At 39.7% G+C, this 26350-nt stretch overlaps 1 protein-coding gene across 6 annotated transcripts in view; it reads right to left on the bottom strand.

Annotated features, from left to right (window-relative positions):
- Nucleotides 1-11901, bottom strand: part of vps13d (vacuolar protein sorting 13 homolog D) — a 130559-nt gene extending 118658 nt beyond the window's left edge. For 3 of the 6 annotated variants that reach the window (XM_088082699.1, XM_088082702.1, XM_088082701.1), the window contains exons 1-2: nucleotides 11115-11658; nucleotides 4906-5039 (exon numbers count right to left, since the gene is read on the bottom strand). In XM_088082699.1, coding sequence (XP_087938825.1) covers nucleotides 4906-5002 — 97 coding nt within the window. In that variant the 5' untranslated portion in view covers nucleotides 5003-5039; nucleotides 11115-11658. Of the gene's footprint in view, nucleotides 1-4905; nucleotides 5040-11114; nucleotides 11659-11816 lie in introns of those variants that run through there. The other 3 variants (XM_042491235.2, XM_088082703.1, XM_088082700.1) reach the window with 2 other exon arrangements.
- Between the last annotated feature and the right edge of the window lie 14449 nt (nucleotides 11902-26350).

The following is a 26350-nucleotide window of genomic DNA, read 5'->3' as shown; positions in this document are numbered from 1 at the left end:
ACAGTCTGACTAATACCTGGAAAACACTCATGTCGATAGAATGCTAAGACAATCGACTGATTTTTTTTCATACACAGATTTAGCTTCAACATGTGCAAACTTTATCTGTATTTTTAAGCTAGTGGAAGTGTGTTAGCAGCACAGCTAATGGAGGATGCCAGAGGATGTTAAATCATTTCAAATAGCTCAAGAGCAAGTTAAGTCCAAAGGTCAAATTCATGAAAAATATAGATGGAATCTTTTCCGAAATTCAAAACATGTTGTTGTCTAACAACACATTCTGCTTCAATCCATATCTTATGGTGTTTAGGCTTTTAAAACAATGTTTTCACTGTGGTCACACTCACTAAGCCCATGTAATTATTGTAACAACATCCATATTTCCCCATCATGACTAGATCTGGACTGAGTAGCTTTTAGTTTGTTGTTAAGTTTGCTGTTTTATGTCACTTTTTGTCTGTGCTTATTATGTTTCAGTTTAGAACACGGTAGTTTATGCTAGTTATTGTCATCTTTGTGTCAGTTTACAGTTACCCCATTCATAAGTTGGCCTTTACTTTGTATAATATCAGCTGAATTTCATCTACACTGGCTGATACTGCATGGAGTAAATACTGGGGAGGTTATGCTGTCATGCTGATTTGAGCACATTCTAACGGTTAGAATCCCAGCCGGGATGATATACAGTAGCACAGCACTCCCCCTCATGTGACATTGCTTAAATCTACTGTATGATAATTGTGGAAGATACAATTTGTGGTGCTGTTGAACCGAATTGTGTTATGCAGAGAAGTGTTTGTGTTATTTAGCATATTATTAAGAAAAGGGATTGAAAAGATAATAGATCACCTGTCAGTGTAACACAACACAGTTCAGGAGAAATCAAGTCTTGAAGTAAGGGTGGAGGTACATGTCAGAAGGTGGGAAAGAAAGAAGGAAGGAAGGAAGGAAGGAAGGAAGGAAGGAAGGTCAAAGGACGAACGTAAAACCTTCAAATATCTGGAACACTGCAGCAAGCTTTGTAAAATAACCACCAATCATTTTAAGCAACCACAAAGATAGCTGAATGTGCACGCCTTGGCAATAACAGTTCTCATTCATAGCATTCGTTTCGATGTCTCCCTATGGGATGCGCCTCCCTGCATATTCCTCAGAAGCATTTATCTCATAACACCAGTCCTGATTGGCTGGTGTTATCTGACTTCCGCATCGGGTGACACCATCTACCCTTAAATAGCTTGCGCTACGACGCAGCGTCATTCAAACACCTCTTCTCGCTTCAGAGCATATCTCTACATGTAGCATTAGCCATCTAGCTTGACTGTCAACAGATCGTCGCCAGGCACTAGCTGCCTTTTTGTTACGCTTCTACTCTCCAGTCTTTACCATAGACTGGAGTGTTTTCTCGCCTCACTGTACAAAGAGGTTTTTATTTACTTGCAGACTAGCTAATACGCATCGGTCCAGCGTTAGCTTAATTACAATGGACTTCACTGGTAACCTCCGTTAGATTGGAGGAGACAGTAATTCCAGGGCCCGACTCTGGGTTTGTGAAAATACACACATCAAGTCTGCTCGTGCTGCCTCAGGCTGGAACATGTCCAGCTGGCTCTCAGAGCCCCCAATTCATGTAGGCACTGCACCTGCTTCACCGTGAAGAGCCTCCGAGGACGGCTAGCACACCAAGCTAGCTTGTCGGGGAAGGACCCTTTCGTGTCTACCGGCCTGTCGATCGATGACGGGGGCAAGGAGGGGACTAAGGCGGATGCCGGGCCACGGGCCAGCATGGATATGCCAGCATGGATATGCAGGCTGTGTGCAAACGCACTGCATCCGGGCTGAATATCCCCAGGCCTGCGGTTGTAACGGAGACCACCAGATCACGTGACAGGGGGAAAAAGTTGCCCCAGGCTATGAAAATGCCTCCTATAGAGCCATTAGTTGGAGCCCACCACCACCCACGGCTGACTACGGCATCCTCCAGAAATCCCACACTGGTGTTGAAAACAAACCAATTCCAGTCGGCCATGACTTAGAGGGCTTACAAGGCAGGGGCTCTGGGCATCAGGGCGCTTAATGTTTCTTCCATGCTCACGGCTTACCAAGCACACATGGGAATGGCAACCAAGCCTGACCCTGCTGTGTGGGAAGAGATAACTGTGATCACGGACATCTGCCTCCGCGTGCAGCGGAGGCCATAGGTAAATCTGTGGGGATGATGGTGTTGTAGGAAAGAGCCGGATGGCTCAACCTGACCTACCTGTCAGACAGAGAGAAAGAGGACACTTTGGACATGCCGATTGTTTCTGACGGGGGCTGGGGGAGTGGGGGTGTAATCCCCTCCTCCTTTCTCCGTTAATAAACCATGATTCACTGACGCATCCAGACCGAGAGTCAAGGGCGCAGTTGACAGCAAAGAACACAGAAACAATAAAACAGGTCGGTGACTGTACCCACACCCGGAATGCCTGGCACTATGGGCCTGGTTCAATTTAAACACAGTAGGGCTTCCACAGATTGTCATTAACGCTATTTAGAGCGCCAGAGCCTCCTCCACCAGATCCCTTTATGATTGAAAATGGAAGGTGTTTGGAGTCGTGACAAGGGTGGTCACGTCTCTTTTCAGTGCTCGGTTGGTGTTATTTTGTCACTAAAGGGGTCCTCATCCAGGACATTTGCGCAGCGACAGGCTGATCTTCACCCCTCAGCGTTGTCCAGTTTTACAGGCTAGATGTCGCTGCTCCCAGCATGGCGCAGGCGGTGCTAATTGTTGGGCTCTTGCGGGAGCAGGGAGATTCCTGTTGAGTGCTGGTAGTTACCTGAGATAAGCTTGTCTGGCAATATGGGAGTCTCCATATCCCAGTGAGACATCGAAACGAATGCTGTGAATGAGAACTTTAGGTTACTTGTGTAACCCCGGTTCTCAGGGTGGCATGAGTGAGATGTCTCACCAGACAACCCTTCTTCTGGGGCGAAGCAAGAAGAGGTGCTTATTTTGAATGACACTGCGTCATAGCACAAGTTACATAAGGGTGGGTGGTGTCACCTGACGCAGAAGTCAAAGATTACCAGCCAATCAGGATTGGCGTAATGAGATAAATGCTTCTGAATAATACGCAGGGAGACACATCCCATAGTGAGAAAACTCACTCATGCTACTCTGAGAACTGGGGTTACGCAAATAACCTTAAGTTCCCAAGGTTTCCATCTGCAATTTATTTTAAGAAATGGGCAACCACTTCTTAGCCTTTGGTTGCAATCATTGGCCACCACCTTTTAACAGGGATAATAGGAATAACAAGTGATAAATAGGTGGAGGCTGCAAAAGTATTTTTGCATATTTCCATATGGTTTGTTTGCAAAAATCCTAATTTGTAAAGTTGTTATCTAATAAAAGAACTGGGGTAAAACTAGTGAGGTAGAAGTGGAAAGTGACAGGAGATTGATAAAAACTGACAATGCTCTTCAGATGGATCAACATATTAAATACCAGCTTTTTTCATTTGGGGACTTTATCTAAAGTTAAGCCTTTCCATTCTTTTCGTGATTTTGAGAGGGTAATTCATGCTTTTGTCTCCACTCATCTGGATTACTGTAATGCCCTCTATGTGAGTGTTTGTCAGGCTTCCCTCGCTCCCTTGGTCCAAAATACTGCTGCATGACATCTTAATGGTGCAGGCAAGCGAGAGCACATCATGCCCATACTAGCATCTCTCCACTGGCTCCAAACACACCTTAGAATTCAGTTTAAGGTCCTTCTCTTTGTTTATAAAGCTCTGCACAGGCTGGCTCCATCCTACCTTTCTGACCTTTTACAGCCATACACTCCGACACAGTCACTGAGGTCCACAGACAAATCACTTCTCAGCATCCCTCAAACAATCTTAAAACATAGGGGAGACAGAGCCTTTGCTGTTGTGGTCCCCGAACTCTGGAATGAGCTGCCCCCCTAGATAAGACTAGCCCCCACCTTGCCTGTTTTTAAATCTCCTTTAAAAACTTATTTATTCTCCTTGGCTCAGACCTTGTATGAGAGTAGACAGTTTCCATAGTTTTTTCTGTAGTTTTACCTTGTTGCCTTTTAAATACTTTGGGGTTACTTACTTCCTTCTTTTGTCCTCTCTTATGATATTTATGTTATTTTTTATTCACTATTTTAATTACTCTTGTTTTTTAATCTATGTTTTGATATAGAGCACTTTGACTGTTGTTTTTAAATGTGCTTTATAAATAAATATGGATTGGATTGGACTGGATTGGATTGGATTGGATATTAAATTATTCAAGTAATATAAAAGTTCCTCAGGTTTGTACTTAGGTAGAGTATGTGACTACTCAGTTACAGTCCAGCTCTGGTTAGCAGAGGAATGCGCAGTTACTGAAATTACAGTAACTGGGATCAATGGACCAAATATAGTATATTATTTCTTTAGCCATGAAATGTAATAATCCAGTCAATATAATTACTCTGAAACATTATCTTAACAATCTCTTACAGTTAAAGAAACATTTAAAGTGTACTTTCCCGGGGAGGATTCTGGTCATGACATTTGTGATACGAAAATTTAATATTGTTACATCTCTATTTATGACCATTCATTATTTGAACAATTAATTGTTTGATATTTGATCAACATATAGGTGTGAACTAAATTATAAGTCAAAGACAATCAAAGCCCCTGGCTCAATGTCTGCTGCTCTCTGGGGACAGTGCAGTTAAGAAGTTAAACATTCTTTAATGTCGCATTTTCATTATTAAACTAACATATAAATGTATGGTTTCTTCATTACTCCAAGTACAGGGTAACTGAAAATGGCAACCATGTTTTCAGTTTCTGCACAAAAAACTGATGCCAGCCAGGCAACAACATTTTTTGTATTGAGCCCTGATGTTATTATAGTTACCTTTCAGAAGGGCGATGGAGAGCTGATCCGTGTTCAGGTTACTGACATATTTTCCCAAGTATGTGTTCAGCACCCAAGCAACAAGACTCTCCAACATCCTGGTGGCTCACAGACAATGATAGCTACTGCAATATCTGAAAAACACATCACATATATTTGATTTATTTATAGAGATATAGTGGTTTCATTATGAAAGTAAAACTCAAGACTCAACTCTTTATTGGGCACAATACATTCTGTTTTTCTGTACCAGTGAGCCAACATAAAGTCCATTCTAAAATCATTTATTTGAAAAGGTGACAATGTGCTTCAGTGTGACTTTAAAGGACAGTTAGTTCTTCAATATATTTCATCCATAGACTGCATTTTAATGAACTACCTAAACTTAGGCTTGTTAACTGGTAATCTTATACCGCTTAAGGCAACCTTGTAAACCTTGCTAATCCCCCATGTAATGTGCTTTATCTAATGTTAGCATGATAAGTAACACAAAGGTAATAATAAACTAAATTCAATTCATCTGAAAAAATATAGAAAGTTAAAGTTAAATGTTAATGTTAATGTTAATTATATTTTATTCTCCTATGGACCAGAACAACTCCCCCCATACTGTCACAATAATGCACTTTTTATTGATGCCACAGGTGACTGCTAAGAGGAAACTCTTGAAGCACTGCATGATTAAAAATCTCTGTGAAGAACAACCAAAGCTTAAGGAATAAGGACAAAAGTCAAAAGAGCCTTGAAGTCAGAAGATTTTTTAATAAAGCTTTTCAAGTCAAGTTCCAGCATCCAAAGTTGGCTGCAGAACATGAAGACCGAGCTAACAGATTAGCAAGCAGCGTTCAGGAAAATGTTTTGCTAGGCAACAGCTGTCACGTCCAGCAGTTGCATAACTATTTATGTCGGCAGGGCCAAAACAATCATTAAATAAACAAACAAATCATAATCTGTGGTCGCTTGTTACTATTAACGAATAAAAGACGCTTGTTGAACTGTTGTATAAAAGCAATATCACACTTTAGGTCGTGTGTTATGCTCATATGTCATCACAGCTGTGATTCGGTCGTAGGCAGGAGGCCAGGTAGAGTGCCAAAGATAATCACAGCCTCTTGTGTGATATTGCTTAAATGACCTCACGCTTACATAAAGATTGTACTTAGGAACTACCCAGTTAAAGATGTGTTGTTAAGATGTTATTAGCTGTCATTTTTCCCAAATGTGAACAATTGATGCACTTTTTGTAATTGTGAAGGAGAAACAGTTAGACATGTGTCTGAAGATTGTTTCATGCCACTTCTTTTTGGTTTGATTTACAAAGATGCTTTTTACCCCAAAAAAGTGGTCTTAAAAAAAAGATAATCTTCACAAATAAACACAACTTTCGGGATCTTTAAAACCTAAATGCAATCGGCAGAAGTAAAAGGCTAATGCTAGCTATGAACAAACTACTCTATGTTCACATCCCTACAACCATGAGGCTGTAATGCCTCATTCAACGCATTTTAGCTTGATGACGTTTGTGGTCTCATTTAACCACTTGTTAGCAACCACCTTTTTAAGACACATAAAAGTTTATCAGTTCACAGCGGGATAATATCTGAAGCATTTAATGTCATAAAACAAAACCTGAAAGTCTCTGGAGCTAATGTTAACCACAGATCTTATTTCAGGCTTATTACCAAAACCCATCCAAAAAACCCACTGAATTAAAGACAAGGGAACCAGAGGTACTGAAATGCAAACTGATTTCCAGGTCTTAGGACTCATTACTGGGGTTTTGTATTGGCATTTGGAGTAATGCAATTCCTAGTAATAACCAAGGACACCAAAAAGGACTCCAGTGTAGTTCTATAAGGTAGTTATATGTGTATGTCATACATGGCCTCACTATTTAAATTACTGTATGACATCTTTTTAACGAAAGTTAGAGTGATGGCAATGGTGAAAACATCGGTGGTGTAACGCAACTAAAGGGGCCAAGAGGCTGTCAGGGGCCCATGTAAGACGAAATGCTAACTGATTTGTGTTTTTTCCAAGATTTAGGGTTGTTGTTTTTTTTCCATAAATCACATACAATTGACAGAAGAACAACTGTTTCATCTTGAAAGCCCAATTGAGACCGAATATTTGCCACAACACCTAACTGTTTTAAAACTTTGCAGAGAAGTTGTAGCGGTGTGAACTGGCCTGTGTCATATCAACTCAAGCAGGCTGATGGTGTTGCCTGCAACTCAGCTTGTCAAATCGCCAGTGGCTGGTTTTAGAACGTAAGGCACATTACCTGTTTCAATAGCCAATCGGCTTTTAGCAAAGTCAGCGGGCCAAGTCAGTAAACTGTCCGCAGACAGCATGTTCATTTGCTGCAGCAAGCTGACAACAGCCCTCTGTCTCTGCTGAGCTCATCTTATTTACATTCCTGTGGCTTTTCGACAGGTTTGCAAGTCCCTGTCCTCATGGTATCTGTTTTGAACAGTGGGTCGCTGCTGCTGCTCACTGTATGTGCTGTTATTCAGTGGTCTGTGTTGCGGTTTTACTTTCTGTTTTGTTTCAACTTCTTCCTTCTCTCTCCTTTGGCTATATATATACACACACACACACACACACACACACACACACACACTATATGGACAAAAGTATTAGGCCACACCTTTTAATCATTGAATATAGGTGTTTCATTCAGTCCCATTGCCACAGCTGTATAAAATCTGGATGAATGGGCAAAAATCCCCACAGCAGTTATAGCTGAAAATGGGGATACCAACTATGGATTTAGAATGGGATGTCATAAAAGGTCCTGTAGGTGTAATGTGTAGTACTTTTGTCCATATAGTGTATTTAGATATATATACATAGTTTTATTTTTTTTCTGTTGGAGGGCGACTAGCTGCGCCCCTCTAGCATGTGATACTCTAGGCCAGGGACAGGCGACCTGTGGTTCTGGAACCAAATGCGGCTCTTTAGCCTGTCTCCTGTGGCTTCAAGTGGCTTTGACACAAAAAAAGAAAAAAAAAGAGTTTCCCTTGCTAGGCTAGTTATGTACTACAAATCCAAAAGTCTCAAAGTAAAACAGAGAATTTAACAGTGTGTAAAAAGATTTGTATGCTTTAAATGCCAACTCTAGAAAGTTAAAGTACCAAATAATCATGAATAGCCCACTGTAGAGTGGCCACATTGTTGTAAAACATACACTTATTTAGACAAATAATGTTGATAGATGTATTTAGACTTAATAGGCTGTGTTACATTAACTAGAAGGCCTAAATGTTTTGCGCCCCCAGACAGATTTTTTAAATAATTTTTGTTAAAAAATGGCTCTTTTGATTGTAAAGGTTGCTAACTCCTGCTCTAGGCGATACTGCCTATGACAAGGGCTATACCTGAAGCTTGTGATACTTGTGCTCCAAACCATTTGTTTAGTGGTCCTTCTATATCTTGTGGTCCTAATTGGCCCATGCTTGGCTGCCATGACAACAGGTGAATTACTTTCATTACTTGTGCCATTTCGAAAATTCTTAAATGGACTGGTCGTTGGAGTTGCAAAATAAATGTAGGTCTACTTCTTGCTAAATGTAATATTACTTTACCTTATTGAGGTTAACACCAAACATAGCGCGTATGTTCAGTCACATAAGCAACTTCGGTGATAATGTATGTGCGTAAGCATCCCCCACACACACACACTGTATGCTTGTTAAGTGGCGCAGCCAATCAACTTTGGTAAGTCCTGCAGTAAATTTGAAAAGTAAAAAACTTGGTAGGTGAGGAAAAAAGAGACTAAAAAAACTGAAAAAAAGGAGCTGCAGAAGGTCAAGTTTACCCATGTAATAATTTCTTAAAGCTAAATTGCAGCCAAAATTTCTTTTTGCTGAGATATTTGTTCCTATAGGCTAACCTTATGCATGGAGCCAGGAGGGGGGTTATAATTCTTTTGCATTGGGCCTTCTTTAAGTTAATTTATGAGTGTAGGTAATTGACACATACTCAGTAGTATCATTTGAATGTCATTTTATGATCCAGTTTAGTGTTTTCTTTTGACATTACCATGTAACCACTGTATGACACTATGGTACTGAATGTGGAAGGGTAGTTTATTATTTTATTAATCAACTTTAATTGGCTGTCTTATTTTCATAGTCAGTTACACTGTGTAGTTTATGATTGCATAGAATGTGTAAGCTGATAATTGTTTGTGTTTTTTGCATATGTGTTGTTTCTATAGACCACAAAGCCTCATGAAAAACTGGTGATGAAGAGCTCTGCCTCACCAATGTTTGACATCCCTTGGCGACAGCTATTACACCTGAAACTCTTTGTCTCCCTGCAGCCATTAATGTTACAAAAGCTTTCTGTGATCACTTCAACTGGATCTTTAGATTTCTTATAGATATGCAATCAGCTGGCAATAAAAACAGACACCGAAATGATGACTGCATGCCATTTTCTGTTTTTGTAAAATGAAGAAATTAACATTTCATTTAACATATCTGTCTTATCTAAATTAATTTTTTGCCATGCAGTTGATAGTTGACAAACTGATAGCCATACAGCAGGGGTTGTACTTGTAGCTATTTCTGTGGTCACCGCCTTCTCTGGCCATGGCCATCCTCTACATTAAGTGAATTTAAAATATTTATCTACACACATCTGAAGTTTATCAATATGGCGGTTATGTAAAGCAATAATATATGAATTCATGAGTCATGAAGAATTGATGAAAATTATAATACAAGTAGTGCTATTAAGGTAAATGGACTGTACTTATACCGTACTTTTCTTGTCTTTTGACCACTCATAGCCCTTTCACACTACATGTGACATTTGTCCTCTCTTATAATTAATGTTTTTTTCTGTATAGTCATCAACAACATTGTTTTCTTATACGTAGAACACAATCAACATCCTAATGAGGTTGGATGGTTTTGTCAGGTTCCAGGCAGAAAAACATCTTTGGAACAATGATTGATGAGAGGAGTTGTAATGGATAGTTTTATTTTTGTTGTTGTTGTTGTTTTATTATTTCATTTATGGAGATTTTTTGAATACCACATCAAGCCTCAACCTTGAAAAATGTTTGAAAATAAAAAAATATCTTAAACTTTCAGCGGAATGGTCATATTTTGACAGGATACAATCAAATTTATGTCATACAACTGCACTAAACACACATGGATAGATAACTACTCCACAGACCACTGAACAAATGGTCTGGAGCACAAGGACCACAAACTTCAGCACCCCTAGCGGTAGCAACAAGTGCTCCTTAAATGCCATTTTGTTGTTTGTCATACTATGTATTACTCTGCATGTGATGTAGCACTTTGGCCCAAGGAAAATGTCCCCATGGCGACAATAAAATATACTAATATATGAGATTTGATTGGGACCACACACAGACCACTTACTAACTGGTCTGGACCTTGAGCGTTATAGCACCCCTAGTAGTTATACCCAGTGGTCCATGCGAGTGGTCTGTGGACAGCGGACAGACCACTGAATTGGCTACAACTCCCTCTCTATGTTTGCTACCTAGCAGGAAATGTCTGTCTAAATGTTTGTCTACAAACTTTATGATAGTCACATAGCCACATTGTGAGGTAAAAAAAACAAAAAAAAAAACAAATTATCTTGCTTGAATAATGTGTTAAACAAATAGTATAGCTTGAAAGACAAGCCAAGGGCTTTTTTCAAATTGGAATTTGGAGCAACAGATGTGTTATAATGACATGAAAAGTTAAAGCGCTGGATATCTTGTAAAGAGTAATTCTGCTGAGAAAGCATCAACTCAAACATAGACTTTTTAAGATCTCCTGATTTAAAAGCATTTAAAAACAAATCAACTGTATTTCTAAAATCCTGGAACAAATACTTCTAAAACTTCATTTGTTACTTTACTTCTTAAAGGGTTTTCTGAAAATCACATTAAAGGCCTTTACGTGTTCTTATAGTTTTCAAACATTATTAGAATTTGTAGCAAACATTAGCCTATGGAGGTTCCCTGCTAGCTAGGTTACAGTTAAGAGAATTTATGAAGTGACTGTGTCTAACCAGACCCATGGCTTACCAAACACTGTCTTTACTTATCCTGTGTTGGCGCTGTGACAGTGCCACAACCTCAGCTAACAGACAAACAACATGTATCTACCTGACAACAGCTTCCATCACCGCAGTGTTCATGTTATATCCAAACAGCAGTGTAACTGACTCACCCCAGAGACCACTTCATCGACACAGCTTTGCTGAGTCCATGCCAGTCAGATGCCACCGTCATTAGGTAGTCATGTCTTGCCAAATCTACACCGGACAGAACTAATGTTACCAGAGCAATTAGCGTTAGTTTACGCTACGTCAACTGCACACGTTAACTGTCCGCCAGTGTTCCGACATTAACTAACAGTGACAGTGACAGGTGATCAGTTGAAAAGCTGTCACCGTCAGCGTCTAGCACTAAACTCTGCGGGGCTGTGGTGACGGACAGGACAAGGTTGTGATCCTACTTAGCTTAGTTAGCCACTTTGCTAAAACAAGCTTGCGGGTATTGAGTCCTCACAGCCGGAAACAGACAGCTGGCTGTAAATCCATGTCAGAGACGACACCCAACGCATGTCATTTCACTGAAAACACACAGAATCCTCCGAAAATACAGCTGCCAGTGTTAAATTTGGAAACTTCGGAGTCGTTTGTTGCTGCATCGTGAATAGACTCACTTCCTGATAATATTGAACGTCCAACACATACTTCCGGTCATGTGACGAAAACAAACCGTTCCTTTTGTGTGGCGTTCAGGTCAAACTGGGAAAACGGGATATATCGTCATTGAACTGCGAATTTGAATGCTATAGGCTATAGTGAAAGATCTAACTGCGGTACCACGGACTGTAAATAAAGATTAACGACGCGCCCCCACTTACCCCCACTATGCTGAAGTGACATTAAATTATCGAAAATATCCGGGATAGGAGCGTTGCCATCTTGCGAGGGTGATGCAGGGTGATGTCATTGGGAACCCTGCATCTGCGCAGTAGCGATTTCCGCGAGGAGGAGTTCCCGCCCGTACACCCGTCCGACCAATCGCGGGCAGCTGCATTGAATGCCAGTGCGTGGATTGGCTGTCACGGCTGTCAATCACGGCGGAAAAGCCCCTTTTCGAAGGGATGACGTAATTTTGTAGGCCACTCAGAAAGTTTTTTTTTTAAAATAACTTTATTAAACGTTTGACAGAACATAACAATACAACATAAAAACAAGAAGGGGGTTTTGCCAGGGGGTTACATACATGGTATTCCTTTTTTTTTTTTTTTTTATAAATAAGTTTCTTTACAAAAAGACAATAAAAAGGGTACACAGGTTCAGGGTCTTGACAGCTTTACTGTTGGTTGAATTTTTGATTGTTTTTATATACTGTTTGGTTTCATTTATAAAAAAAAAAAGAAAGCAAGGATTTTTATTTATGTATCGGCATTTATGAATATGCCATTTAGCCAACAGAATAATTAGATTAATTATATAATATTGTTTGTTTTTGGAGGGTGTAAAGGAAATGAAGCCAAACAGTATATTTTCAAAACAAAGGGTAAAGTTATTTTCAATAAAGGAGGAAATAAAGTGGCAAACATCTATCCAGAAACTGTTTGAAAAAGGGCAGGACCAAAACAAGTGAAAGATATCTTCAGGGCATTCTGAACAGAAAGAGCAATTAGTGTCAACACAATTCTTAAACCGCTGTAAAAAGAATATTTTACATGGATAAATTTTGTGAATTAATTTGAAAGATACTTCTTTAATTTTATTATTGATCATGTATTTGGTTGGTAAAATCCAGATCTTTCCCCAATCAAGATTTGGTAATAGGTTATTCCAATAAGTAATTACATAGGGGAGAGACACAATGTCCCTTTGAAACAAAGCACATACAGCGCGATTGCTGCTGCGTGTCGCCAAGAAACAAACCCTGCCGACTTCGAGCTCAGTTGGGTCTATAGACAAAAGAGCTGGGATGTGGTCCATTGTGCTCCTAAATAACAAGGAGACACCAGAAGGAACTGCATTAATGATAATGTTAAATTCCTCATCGGGAATTAGGATGTTGTATTTTGAAATAAAGTCTTCATAAGTGAATAATGAACCATTGGAATTAAAAAGCTGATGAACCAGGAGTATATTATGAGAAAACCAAGCAGGGCAAAACAAGGATTTGTTTCTGTGCGTTATGTCTTTATTATTCCATATGTAATATCTGTGTGGGGAAAAGTTGTGTTTATATATTAATGACCATGAAAGAAGCATCTGTTTATGAAAATTTGACAATTTCAATGGGATTTTTTCAATTTTGTAATTGCACAGTAAAAGAAAATGTATGCCACCTACTTTAGAAAAAATAAAGTTTGATATAAAATTCCAAATTGAGGAAGGGTTTTTAATGAATTGTTTCAGCCAATTAATTTTGAAAGTGTTATTTAAAGTTTCGAAGTCTAAAAAGTTGAGGCCACCTTTGTTGTAAGTATTCATTATCACTGACTTTTTGATGTAGTGTGTTTTGTTTTTCCATACGAAGCTAAAAAGCATTTTGTCGATATTCTTTAAAATGTTCTTGTTAACGTCAAGTGATAGGGCAGCATAAGTGAGGCGGGATACACCCTCAACTTTAGTTAATAAAATTCTGCCTCGCAAGGATAAATCTCTCTGCAGCCACTGATTGAGCTTTTTCTGCGTTTTGTCGATAATAGGGTTAAAATTTAGATCACATCTGGCTTCCCTATCTTTGTTAATAAGTATGCCTAAATAGGTGACACAATCTTTTGTAGGTATGTTGCATATGGAGGGGATATTACAGGTTTTAAGGGCAAGCAATTCACATTTTCTAATGTTTAAACAGAGTCCGGATGCCAGAGAAAAAGTGTTGATCACATCAATGGCTAGAGGTATCTAACAGCTATTTTTTAAAAAAAGTGTTGTAACATCAGCCAATTGACTGATGATAATTTCCTTGTCTGCTATTAGGATACCTTTCAACGGACTAAGTTAAATAGAATCGGTGAGAAGCTGTGTGCAAAGAAGAAAAAGATAGGGCGATATTGGGCATCCCTGTCTTACCCCGCGTTTTAGAGGAAATCGAGGGGAGTTGCCAGCAGACAGTTTGATAGAGGAATTCCCATTTTTATACATTGTTTGGATAGCACTTTTGAAAAAAGGGCCAAAACTGAATTTTTCTAAGGCATGGAATATAAATTTATGTTCGATCGTATCAAAGGCCTTGTAAAAATCTAAAAAAAGGATGAAACTTTCGTCAGGACATAAATCTGCATAATCAATTAAATTGAGAACTAATCTTATATTGTTGGAGATGTGTCTGTTTTTCATGAAGCCGGATTGGGTCTCATCAATTATGTAGTCTAAAACAAATTTTATTCTTTTGGCAAATATTGAGGCAAAGATTTTGTAGTCATTGTTAAGTAGAGAGATTGGGCGCCAGTTATCAATGAGGAGTAAATCTTTCTTGGGTTTGGGTATTAGAGTTATAAGGCCTTGGGTAAGAGTAGAGGGAAGGGATTCATTATGAATACATTCTGAAAAGAGAGCAAGGAGGAAGGGTGCTAACTGCTTAGAGAAGGTTTTGTAAAATTCAGAGGTAATACCGTCTGAACCTGGAGATTTATTTAATTTGAGATGGTCTACAGCAGATATAACTTCTTGTAATGTTAATGGTTTGTCACAAAATTCTTTTAAGTCGGTGTCAATTGATTTCGTGTTTGTGAGAGATTCCATAAAATGACAAGTAAGTTCTTCACAGTATTTGGAATCATAGAGTTTAGTATAAAAATTGGAGCAATATTTTGCTATCTTTTGAGGATCGTCTGTGATGTTACCATCAATGTTTAATTTTTGTATGGTATTAAGTTTGGCATGAGATATTTCAAGTCGAAAAACGTAAGCAGTATTCTGTTCCCCTTCCTCCATCCACCTCCTTCTACTTCTTACAAAGGCCTCTTCAGCTTTTACCCTATATAAATCATCTAATTTGAGTTGTAACTGTGTCAAAAGATGAGACTCATTTTCAGTTAAGTTAGCTCTGTTTTTTGTGTTAAGGATATTATTCCTGAAATAATGTTTTCTTCTTCAGCTTCTTTAACAGTTGAACTGCAGTATGTCCTCAGAAATTTAGATAATTCGAATTTTAAAAGTTCCCAGTTACTGCCAAACTTATTTTCAATTAGGGATTTTTGCCAGTAACGATCAGTTAAGGATTGGACAGTTTTGGATACAATTTCATGTTTAAGAATGGAGCTGTTTAGTTTCCAGTAGGAATTCCTATGACTAGTATGAGGGTTTAACGAGATTTGTATTGATATCGCTTTATGGTCAGTAAGAGGAGTTGGAATGATATCAACATTGATGGCGTTTTTGTCAAAACCATTGGAAATCAGCCAAAAGTCTATTCGTGATAAGCTAGTATTTGTTTTATTGTTCCAAGTATATGAGAGCACTCCAGGATTTTTTTCTCTCCATATGTCAATCAAATCAAATTTATGCATGAATTGTATTAGAGTAGAGGCTAGTGAAGGGTTAGAACGTGGAGGCCACCTATCTTGAAGACCGTCAAGGGCAATATTGAAATCACCGCCCATCATTATCATTGTGCTTGGATATTTAGAGAGCCAATATAAGAGGCGAGATTCTAAAACCCCAAATAGTGTATCGTTTTCATCTTTCGAATTATATCCATATATATTAACTAACAAAATTCTGGTATCATTGGTATTAGTAACTATAATAAGAAAGTGACCTTTAGTATCAGCTTCATTGTGTAGAATTTTCCCATTGAAAGAGTTTTTCGAGATAGCAGCGCCCGCTGCTCTCTCTGAGCCATGAGATAACCAAATGTCATTGCCCCACTGAACCTTCATTTTTAACTGTGTCTCTTGAAAGAAAAAAAAATCTGTTTTTTGTTGTTTAGCAAATAAAAATAGAGCTTTTCGCTTAATATTCTGTCTTAACCCCCTGGCATTAAGAGAACTAACAGAAAAAGACAATGTATCAGATAAGTACTGAAAACGAGTACTATAAAGAAGAAAGTTTCAAGTAAAAGGGAGAATGATCTCTATCTCTAAAAAGTTAGAAAAATATTTGTCAGTATAAGCCAGTGTTAAAAAAACTCTCCATGAGGTAGGTAGTAATAACAGTTTAACAAGACTTTTCATCTTATAAAAAAAGATAAGCGGTTGAGTGGGGAAGGGATAAGGGTCCAAAGTCTTTCTTTAGATTATAGAAAAATAAATTATTTCTTTTTTTTTTCTTCAACCTTCCCCTTATGTCTTTACCCACTGTTATAGTAATGAGTCACTGTAACAAAATTTGTCTTCAGTATTCCACGACCTGCTAAAGGAAGACAAAAAAAGTTTTTCAAAAAGATTGGCCCAAAAAGCCTATTGGACCTGAACTTAAAAAGAGAACAAAAAAGATTTTTTCAGCTTTTTTCAAAAATCAAGAATCAAAACTCAAAAAGAAGAAGAACCAATAAATGTTCTGAGAGGGTTTTTTTATTTATTTTTTCTCTTTTCTTCTCCTTTGTCACTCCTCTCTCCGTCCCTCTTCATCACGTTTTCATTATTCCTCTTCATCAATCATCCTGAGTAAAGTTGTGTTGAACTTTGCATCCCTTTAATTGTGGGTAGTTGCACTGTTGGATGGTGTGTTAACCTGTGGACCATCAAGGTTCTGTGGACGTATTTCTTTTCCATTGATGATGACTTGGGTACCTGCAAAGTGAGCCTTTTTCCCGTTTTTCTTTGCTGCTTCAATTATGGGCCACAGTTTGTTGCGTGTTGCCTTGTCTTGTGTTGTTAGATCTTCAGCAAATCTCAACCTGTTGTTTTTGAGGTATTCACTCTTTTTTGCCACTCTCCACAGAAGATCTCTCGTGGATCTGTTCGTAAAGCGGATGATGGTGGTCCCAGGTCGGTTTTGGGAGCCCTGGTATTTCCCTAGGCGGTGAACGATGTCGATGTCATCTGTAATTTTTTGTTGAGAGCCAGGTAACATAGCACAGCACATGTTGATGACTTTGGCCTTAATATCTTCTGGGTTCTCTTCAGGAACACCATGGAGTCTGAGATTCCATCTGTGGCCATATCTTTCCGCTTCATTGACCTTTTGCTGCAGGTCTGCAATCTGCTGTTCGTATTTTGCACTGGCAGTTTTTACTTCCTTCATATCAGATTTTAATGACTCAACTTCGGCAAATGCAAAATCAACTGATTTTTTCAGGGCTTCAATGCTCTGCGCATTCTTGGTAATCATGCATTCCAGGTTGTCAGCACGCACATTGATTGCTGTGAGGATGTTAGCCTATAAATCAGCTAAAGACATTTCTGCTTTTTGTTTTTTCTCTTTTGGCTTGATTGGAGTATCTGGGGCAGATAGTGGCAGAGGAACAAGATCGGCATTTCCGTCGCACTGGGTTTCAAGGCCCGAATAGTCGTGGTCCATATTGACCGAGGAAGCGGCTTTAGGTGTAGTGCTAGCTGAAGAGCTTGATGATGTTTTGTTTGCATTAAGAGGCACTCCAAAAATCATACCTTCTTGATAGGTAGCTTCTTTGTCTTTGTCTTTGCGCTTTGTCCCTTTATCGTTTTGCATCGTGTTGGTAAGGGTTGTGGAAGTGTCGCCGCGTTCAGGTAACACTGTTGACTTCCCTAGCTTAGCTTTAGCTTAGTTGTTTATCGGTCGCCGGTGGGGTGGAAAAGGCGATTATCTTCTTATTAGTTAAAAGACGAGCGTGTCAGAGTCCGGGAGGTTGTTTAAGCACTGTTCGTAGATATTTATAGCAGCATAATAACACTTACAGAGCGATAGTAAGGGATAGAGATCCAGAAAATGCTCAGCTACGATGACAAGCGTCTGCCTCGGTCGCCATCTTGGCCGCTCCCAGAAAGAAGTGTCCGCCACTCAGAAAGTAAGCACCGCACAGGTTCCCTTCAAGCCCCCAGGAAGTGCGCCACCCTCTGAAGCAAAATTTACATAGTGGCCGAAAGTGGAACTACAGCGTCACGTGATGCACACTGGCCCAGAAAGGTCATGATTACAATATGTTTCCCTGATGAGTTGTAAGAATATGTGTATGTGTGTGTGTGTGTGTGTGTGTGTAGAGCGAGAGAGAGAGAGATAAATATACCATTATCTGATAATCAGGTAAATATTAAAACTGACAGCGCTGTCATCTGGATACAGCCGTGGGGGTGGGGCCTCATTCATTCCTATGAGAGCTGCTCAGTGGCGCATGAAGCAGAGAAAACTCTTTTTCCGGGTTTAGAAAAGTGTAAAATACCAGGATCTACTGGCCCATAGAGCATGCGTGGAAGTGATTAACGACAGCCGAACGCAGCCAAGTGTACCCGAGCATTGACTTCAACTCACTGACTCGCTCACACAGATGACCCGAGTGCTCGAAGCGAACAGCGCCGGTGCACGAGCATTCCTCTCGTAGTAGCTTAGCTTATTGTCCGAATTCCAAATCTTGATTCGGAAAATAGCGCATTTTACGTCTTTAGGACTTATTTTTTTTAATAACGGCTATAAAAAAATGCGTTCTGAAAAGTCAACATGTCTCAAAAAAAGTTATCCAGTGATTTAAGGAGGTCTCTTTCCCAATGTTAACAAATGGAGAAAAGTCTTTCTGGGCCAGTGTGCATCACGTGACGCTGTAGTTCCACTTTCGGCCACTATGTAAATTTTGCTTCAAAGGGTGGCGCACTTCCTGGGGGCTTGTTCATGCGCCACTGAGCAGCTCTCATAGGAATGAATGAAGCCCTGCCCCCACGGCTGTATCCAGACTTCCTTATAATACATCCACGCGCATGAAGCAGAGAAAACTCATATATTTATGAGTAGATATATTTATCTCTCTCTCTCTCTCTTCACATACACACACACACAAATATACATACAACTCCTCAGGGAATCATATCGTAATCTCGACTGGAGAAATCAAATTAACAGAATCGGAATGTGTTGTGCCCATAAAAAGGTAATAAAAGGTGGTGCCTTGTAATATTACCCCGTGTTTTATTACACAGCTCAACTTTAAAAAATACTACGTTCAGTACCTTTTAGTAACTGTCACTAGTGCTCCGCGCTGCTCACTGATAACTGGTAGTTTGAATACAGACCGTAGACCGTATATGTGGTCTCTGATACAGACACGGTAAGACGTTCACATTACAGTTTTCCAGCCAACAGCATATGGATGTGTTGTAAAATGGTAAAAATGATGAACTGTGATTAAAAAATGATGAATTACAGCAAAAACTTCCATTACTACAGCCGGTACGAAGCCTGTGCTGTGTCAAAAAGTCTTAGAGTTACATGCACGCTCTCACGGTAGAGTCCCGCGGGTCCGATGCGTGTTCATTTTATGTCTGGAGAAAGACCGAATTCCAAATCTTGATTCGGAAAATAGCGCATTTTACGTCTTTAGGACTTAATGTTTTTGATAATGGCTACAAAAAAATGCGTTCTGAAAAGTCAACATGTCTCAAAAAAAATTATCCAGTGATTTAAGGAGGTCTCTTTTCTAATGTTAACAAATGGGGAAAAGTCTTTCTGGGCCAGTGTGCATCACGTGATGCTGTAGTTCCACTTTCAGCGACTATGTAAATTTTGCTTCAGAGGGTGGCGCACTTCCTGGGGGCTTGCTTCAAGCACTCGGGTCATCTGTGTGAGCGAGCCAGTGAGTCGGAGTAAATGCTCGGGTACACTCGGCCACGTTTGGCTGTCGTTAATCACTTCTACGCATGCTCTAAGGGCCAGTAGATCCGGGTATTTTACATTTTTCTAAACCTGGAAAAAGAGTTTTCTCTGCTTCATGCGCCACTGAGCAGCTCTCATAGGAATGAATGAGGCCCTGCCCCCACAGCTGTATCCAGACTTCCTTATAATACATCTATGGTCCAAAACCTTATGGGATTTTTGAATGGGATTTTTGGTTATCGCCAAAAATAAACTCTGTGGCAAACACAAGTTTATGAGGCTTACACGTTTTGTTCAGCGTGAATCTTCACAGATGAACACGATTTTTGTGTGTTTTGAAGCGTAAATGAAACCACCAAAAGCAAAAAGCTATTGTTAGGCTATACACGAACTACAACATGGTCGCACTTACTAAATGTCACCACTACAAACACTGTAAAAACACATAAAAACACATTTAAACCCAGCCCCAAGGAAGTGTGCCACGCTCTGATGCAAAATTTGCATAATGGCCGAAAGTGAAATTACACCGTCTTATGATGCATACTGGCCCAGAGAGACTTTTCCCCATTTGCTTAACATTGGGAAAGAGACCTCTTTAAATCACTGGATAATTTTTTTTGAGACATGTTGACTTTTCAGAATGCATTTTTAAATAGACATTTTTAAAACATTAAGTCCTAAAGATGTAAAATGCGCAATTTTCCGAATATAGAGGTATTTCTCCAGACATAAAATGAACGCGCATCGGACCCACGGGACTCTTGGGAGTCCCTGACACAACACATGCTTCGTGCTGGCTATAGTAATGTTATTTTTATATATAATATAAAAATATTTTTGAATCACTATTCATAATTTTTACCATCTACAACACATCCATACGCTGTTGGCTGTAAATGGTTATGGATGTCTTACCGTTCCTGTATCCAAACAACCAGTTATCAGTAAGCAGCACGGAGCACGAGTGACAGTTATTAAACGGTACTGAACGTAGTATTTACTTAAAGTTGAGCTGTTTAATAATACACAGGGCAATGTCATAAGGCATCACCTTTTATTACATTTTTGAGGCCACAACAATTTTTGATTCTGTTCATTTCATTTCCCCGGTTGCGATTACGACAAAATTCCCTGGTAAGTTGTATGTATACTTGTGTATGTATAGAGAGATAGATATACCATTATCTGATTATCACGTAAATATTAAAACCAACAGCGCCACTGTCATTTAACCGTCGATTAGCGGCTGTTGCTAATGAGCTAAGCTACTACAAGAGGAATGCTCATGAACGAACGCTGTTTGCTTCGAGCACTCGGGTCATTTGTGTGAGCGAGCCAGTGAGTCGGAGTCAGTGCTCGGGTACAGTCGGTTGCACTCGGCTGGGCTCGGCTGTCGTTAATCACTACTACTACTGCTACTACTACATGCTCTATGGGCCAGTAGATCAGGGTATTTTACACAGATCTATTATAAATCTGGGTACAGTTGTGGGGGCAGGGACTCATTAATTTCTATGAGAGCCGCTCAGTGGCGCATGAAGCAGAGAAAAGTTTTTTTTCCAGGTTTAGAAAAGTTGTAAAATACTAGGCCCCCAGGAAGTGCACCACGCTCTGAAGCAAAATTGACATAGTGGCCAAAAGTGGAATTACAGCGTCACGTAATGCACACTGGCTCAGAAAGACTTTTCCCCATTTGCTTAACATTGGGAAAGAGACCTCCTTAAATCACTGGATAATTTTTTTTGTTGATGTTTCAGAACGCATTTTTTTTGTAGCCATTATCAAAAACATTTAAACACAAGTTCTAAAGATGTAAAATGCGCCATTTTTCAAATAATGATTTGGAATTTGGTACTTCTCCAGACATAAAACGCATAGGACCCCGCGGGTCCTATGCGCTAGCAATACGCTGTTGGCTGTAAAGCCTGTAATATGGACGTCTTACTGTGTCTGTATCAGAGACTGTATATACAATCTACGGTCAGTATTCAAACTACCGGTTATCAGTGACCAGCGTGGCGCATGAGTGACAGTTACTGAAGGGTACTGAATGTAGTATTTACTTCAGGTTGAGCTGTCTAATAATAAACGGGGCAATATTACAAGGCACAACCTTTTATTATATTTTTGTGGGCATAACACATTTTGATTCTGTTAATTTAATTTCTCCGGTTGTGATTACGATATGATTCCCTGATAAGTTGTATGTATATTTGTGTATGTGTGTGGGTGTGTGTGTGTGTGTGTAGAGAGAGATAAATATACCATTATCTGATTATCACGTAAATATTAAAACAGACAGCACCACTGTCATTATACCAGCGGTTAGCTGCTGTTGCTAATAAGCTAAGCTACTATGAGAGGAATGCTCATGAACGAGCGCTGTTCACTTTGAGCACTCGACTCGGGTAACTTGTGTGAGCAAGCCAGTGAGTCGGAGTCAATGCTCGGGTACACTTTGCCACACTCAGCCGGGTTCGGCTGTCGTTAATCACTTCTGCTATGGGCCAGTAGATCCAGGTATTTTACACTTTTCTAAACCTGGAAAAAGAGTTTTCTCTGCTTCATGCACCACTCAGGCCCCCGGGGAGGAGTGGGCAAGATGCTGACCTGACCAGACGCACCTAACTCTGCTCTGTTGGCAAAGTCTCTAAACTTTAATAAGAAGCTATGCTTCCTATATAAGAGGACGCAAAAAACGAGCACAAACCAACTACTAACATTTTAGGTGTTATTTCACTGACCAAGAAGACAAGAAAATGACGCCTACTGTGAAGAAAGCACTCGACTTACATGATTATGCTAGCTCAAAAATGGAAACTAACGTTAGCATGTCGGGCAATAAAAGGAACCGCGAAACACCAATGAAGATTCTGGGGCCAAGAAACAAAAAAACTAATGATGGCTCTCCCTTCTTTGACCGTGATTGAGAAGATGAGGTATCAAACGCTGCCATTTTCGAGGTTGTGAAAAGTCTAACCTCCATGGTAGAAAGTTTTAACTCCAGGCTCAACGAAAACACACTGGTAATTGCCAATCTGGCTAAAAGTCTATATTTCAACTTCAAAGGAATCAAAGACTCCAAGGAAAAAGTGACAACTCTAGAAAAACAAATCTCTGCAGTCACAACTGAAAACAAAGACCTCAAGATGAGACTACTGGGATGTGAAAGATACAAGAGACGCTGGAACCTATGTATTCATGGTTTGAAGGAGACTGAGGGAGTGAACACCAGAGGGAGAATGATCACGATCCTATCTAAAATCACACCACAGTGGTCAGAGAAGATGGAGGACATAGTTGATTCTGCACATTACCTTGGGAGAAACGTTGATGGAAAAAATCGACAGATCATCGTGCAATTCACCATGAGGATCCACCACGACACAACTTGGCAAGCTTTCGGGGAGGAATACGGGATATAAGGAATACGGGATCCGCTTCGCAGAGGACCTGACCAAAGCTGATAAAGAGACACGAGACGCAGTGTGGCTAAAAATAAAAGAAGCCAGATCACTTGGTCAGCCAGCCTTTTTCCGAGGTCACATTGGTTTCATCAACAACCACCCTATTCCAGTGCAATAACTTTAGGTAAAAATCAGTCTTGTTACAGTGCGCCTACATATGTAAACAACTCTTAATTCTACTAAGGTTGGATTACTTATAACTCGTTCCATCAGTGTTTATTTTGATGGCACTTTGAAGTGCCTCTTAGAGGATGCTTTTTATCATCTGCAATCTGCATGGTTACAATATAGGTTCCCAGAACAAGAATTTGATGACAACTATTTGCATGGTGATTGAGGATGTGAAAAGTATATATCCTACTGAGTATATACTTGTTGGAGGTGAGTTTAATATGACCCCAGATGACGGGAAAGACAGATACCCGTCGAAATATGATACTCATCTTTAACAGCAAGGTCATGGATTTTTGTAACACACTGATGTTAGAAGACATTTGGAGGGTCAAGAACCCTGAGGTGTTACAATACTCTTGGTTTAAACCAGACAAAACATGTGAATCTAGAATTGATCATTGGTTACTTGCATATGGTTTTCCACAGCATGTTTCTGAAATATCAGTGGATGTCGCTCCTCTAACAAACCACAGTCTAATACATCTGGTGCTGAAACCTGATATTAATAGTAAAATGAATAGAGGTTTTTGGAAATTTCATTTAAACCTGTTAAAAGATGAGGAATACTGTGGGAACATCAGAGCCATGGCAGACGAGTCTATAAATGACCCTGGAATTCAATCATATGCAAATGGGAATTTTTTAAATATAATGTCAGAAAATACTCAATATCTTATAGTAAAGAAAAAGCTCTTAAGGCGAGAAAAGAAGTAAAAGAGCTTAGTAAAAAACTGAACACACTTTGTAATAAAAGCAATCATACAGAAGAGGGCAAACAGAAAATTATGGAATTGCATAGCAAACTTGATACCATTTTCATGCACAAAGCCAAGGGAGCTTATATATGCTCAAAGGCTAAATGGATAGAAGAAGGAGAACAAAACACTTTATATTTTTGCTGATTAGAGAAAAGACATCAAGAAAGAAATGCTGTCAAGACATTGTTGAATGGAAATAAAGAGTGTTCAGATCCTAAAATGATTTCTAATAAAATCTTCTCTTTCTATAATCACTTGTATAGAAAATCATACTCTTAACAAGATTGCTTGACATTTTTTGATGTAATTAAAGATAAAATTCGCACAGTAAACCAAGATTATAAACATTTTTGTGATGCAGAAATAACAATTGATGAATTAGATTGTGCACTTCATCATCTACATTTGGACAAATCCCCAGGCTCTGATGGTTTGACAGCCAATATTTACAAATGTTTCTGGGACATAATTAGAAGATTTTTATACAGAGTTCTAGTTGAAGCTCTTAGTGAACACAGTCTTCCCACAAGCATGGAGCAGGGGGTTATAGTTTTAATTCCAAAACCAGGTTAAAATCCCAAGATCATAGACAACCTAAGACCCATAACATTGTTAAATAACGACTATAAACTATCAACACATATATACACAAGTCGTCTGAAAGAAGGTATATCTCAAGTTGTCAGTGAAACTCAGTCAGGTTTCAAAGGTTTCATGTTATTTTTGGACTTCAAGAAAGCATTTGACACAATCGAACATCCCTTCATGATTTATACCCTAAAGGCATTTGGATTTGGGGACTGTTTCATAAAAGTTATTGAGAGTTTTTACAAGGACATTAATAGTTGTGTTTCACTACCTCATGGGACGTTGCCTCGTTTTGATGTGCAGAAAGGAATTCAGCAAGACTGTCCAGCAAGCCCAGGACTATTCATTTTAGCTGCAGAAATGCTGGCTATAATGATAAAAAACTGTGAAATGTTGAAAAAACTCAATGTATTTGGAACAGAACTTGCAATAAGTCAATTTGCGGACAACACAACCCTGCTGCTAACGGATGAACATCAGATTCCTGTTGCCGTACAGAACACTGAGGTATTTTCAAGAGCCTCTGGTCTATTCCGTAATATTCAAAAATGTGAATTACTATCTATTGATGAAAATGCTCAAAATGACATTTGCGATATACCTGTCAAAGCTGTGGTAAAATATCTTGGTATCTATGTAACAAAAAAACAAAATGAACGAGACTTACTTAACTTGACCAACAAACTACATGAATGTAAGCAAAAAACTTAATGTCTGGTTACAGAGAGACTTATCAATTTTTGGTAGAACTTAAAATGGAAAGCATCTCTAGAGGTATTCATCCTGCATCCTCCTTAGCACTTTTCAGATTTTGTTAAGTCCATTAACCAAATTATTATTATTATTATTATTAATAATAATAATAATAATTAATAATAATAATTTTTATTTAAAAGCGCCTTTCTTGACTCAAGGACACTTACAGAGTGAGTACAACACAAAAAATAACACAGAATAAAAAAAGCACAGTGACTAAAATAACACATCAAATTAAAAGCATCAGGCTAATGTCAGGGCTAGTGACTGGACCCAAATGCAACACACAGGCTTGACAGGTCTTTCAGAGGCTTTATTTGCAGAAGCAAGATAGTTCACAATCACAACAATGTCTAAATGGAAGAAAGTCCACTTTGGTGACCCACCGAGCTGAACCTCAGAACGGGCTGAACCGATGACGTGGTTCGGGCAGAGGACCCACCGGGAGAGCAGAGCTGGTGAGTCGAGCAGCACAGATGAAATCACTCCAGCAATGGTGGAACTCTCTGGAGAGCAGGCTCGCTGAGTACCTTTTCTGATCAAGGAGAAGGAAGGTGGAAGGCGCAGATGAAACTCGGTGTCGAGAATCAGAAGGCAGGTCGGATCACTGGAGCAGAGACAGAGCAGGTTAGTCGGGTGGCTCGCTGGGCCGATTGATCCGTGGCAGCTGTCACGGGGGTGGCTGCGGGCCTGGCTTGGGGGGTGTCGGAAGGGTGCGGGGCCTCTGCCTCCTCGGTGGGGGGTGCTCTGTGGGTGGGCCTCCGTCTCGGGTCCTCTGGTGGCTCCCTTGGGTGTTCGGGTGTGGCCCCTGGACCGGTAGGCCTGACTCCCTGTGGCTGTGGCTCAGGTCGTGCCGGGGTTGGTGGCCTTGGGCTGGGCCGGGGGGCCTCCTGTCCCTTATTTCTCTGTGGGCTTCCCCCCGGCCGGGGGGGTGTTGCCTCTGTGTTCCCTTGC

The sequence above is a fragment of the Plectropomus leopardus genome, chromosome 9, assembly GCF_026936395.1.
Source record: "Plectropomus leopardus strain MGB_pleo_1.0 chromosome 9, ASM2693639v1, whole genome shotgun sequence".
Lineage (NCBI taxonomy): Eukaryota > Metazoa > Chordata > Actinopteri > Perciformes > Serranidae > Plectropomus > Plectropomus leopardus.
Note: the sequence above shows the minus strand (reverse complement) of the source record. Positions and strands in the feature narration are given on the sequence as shown.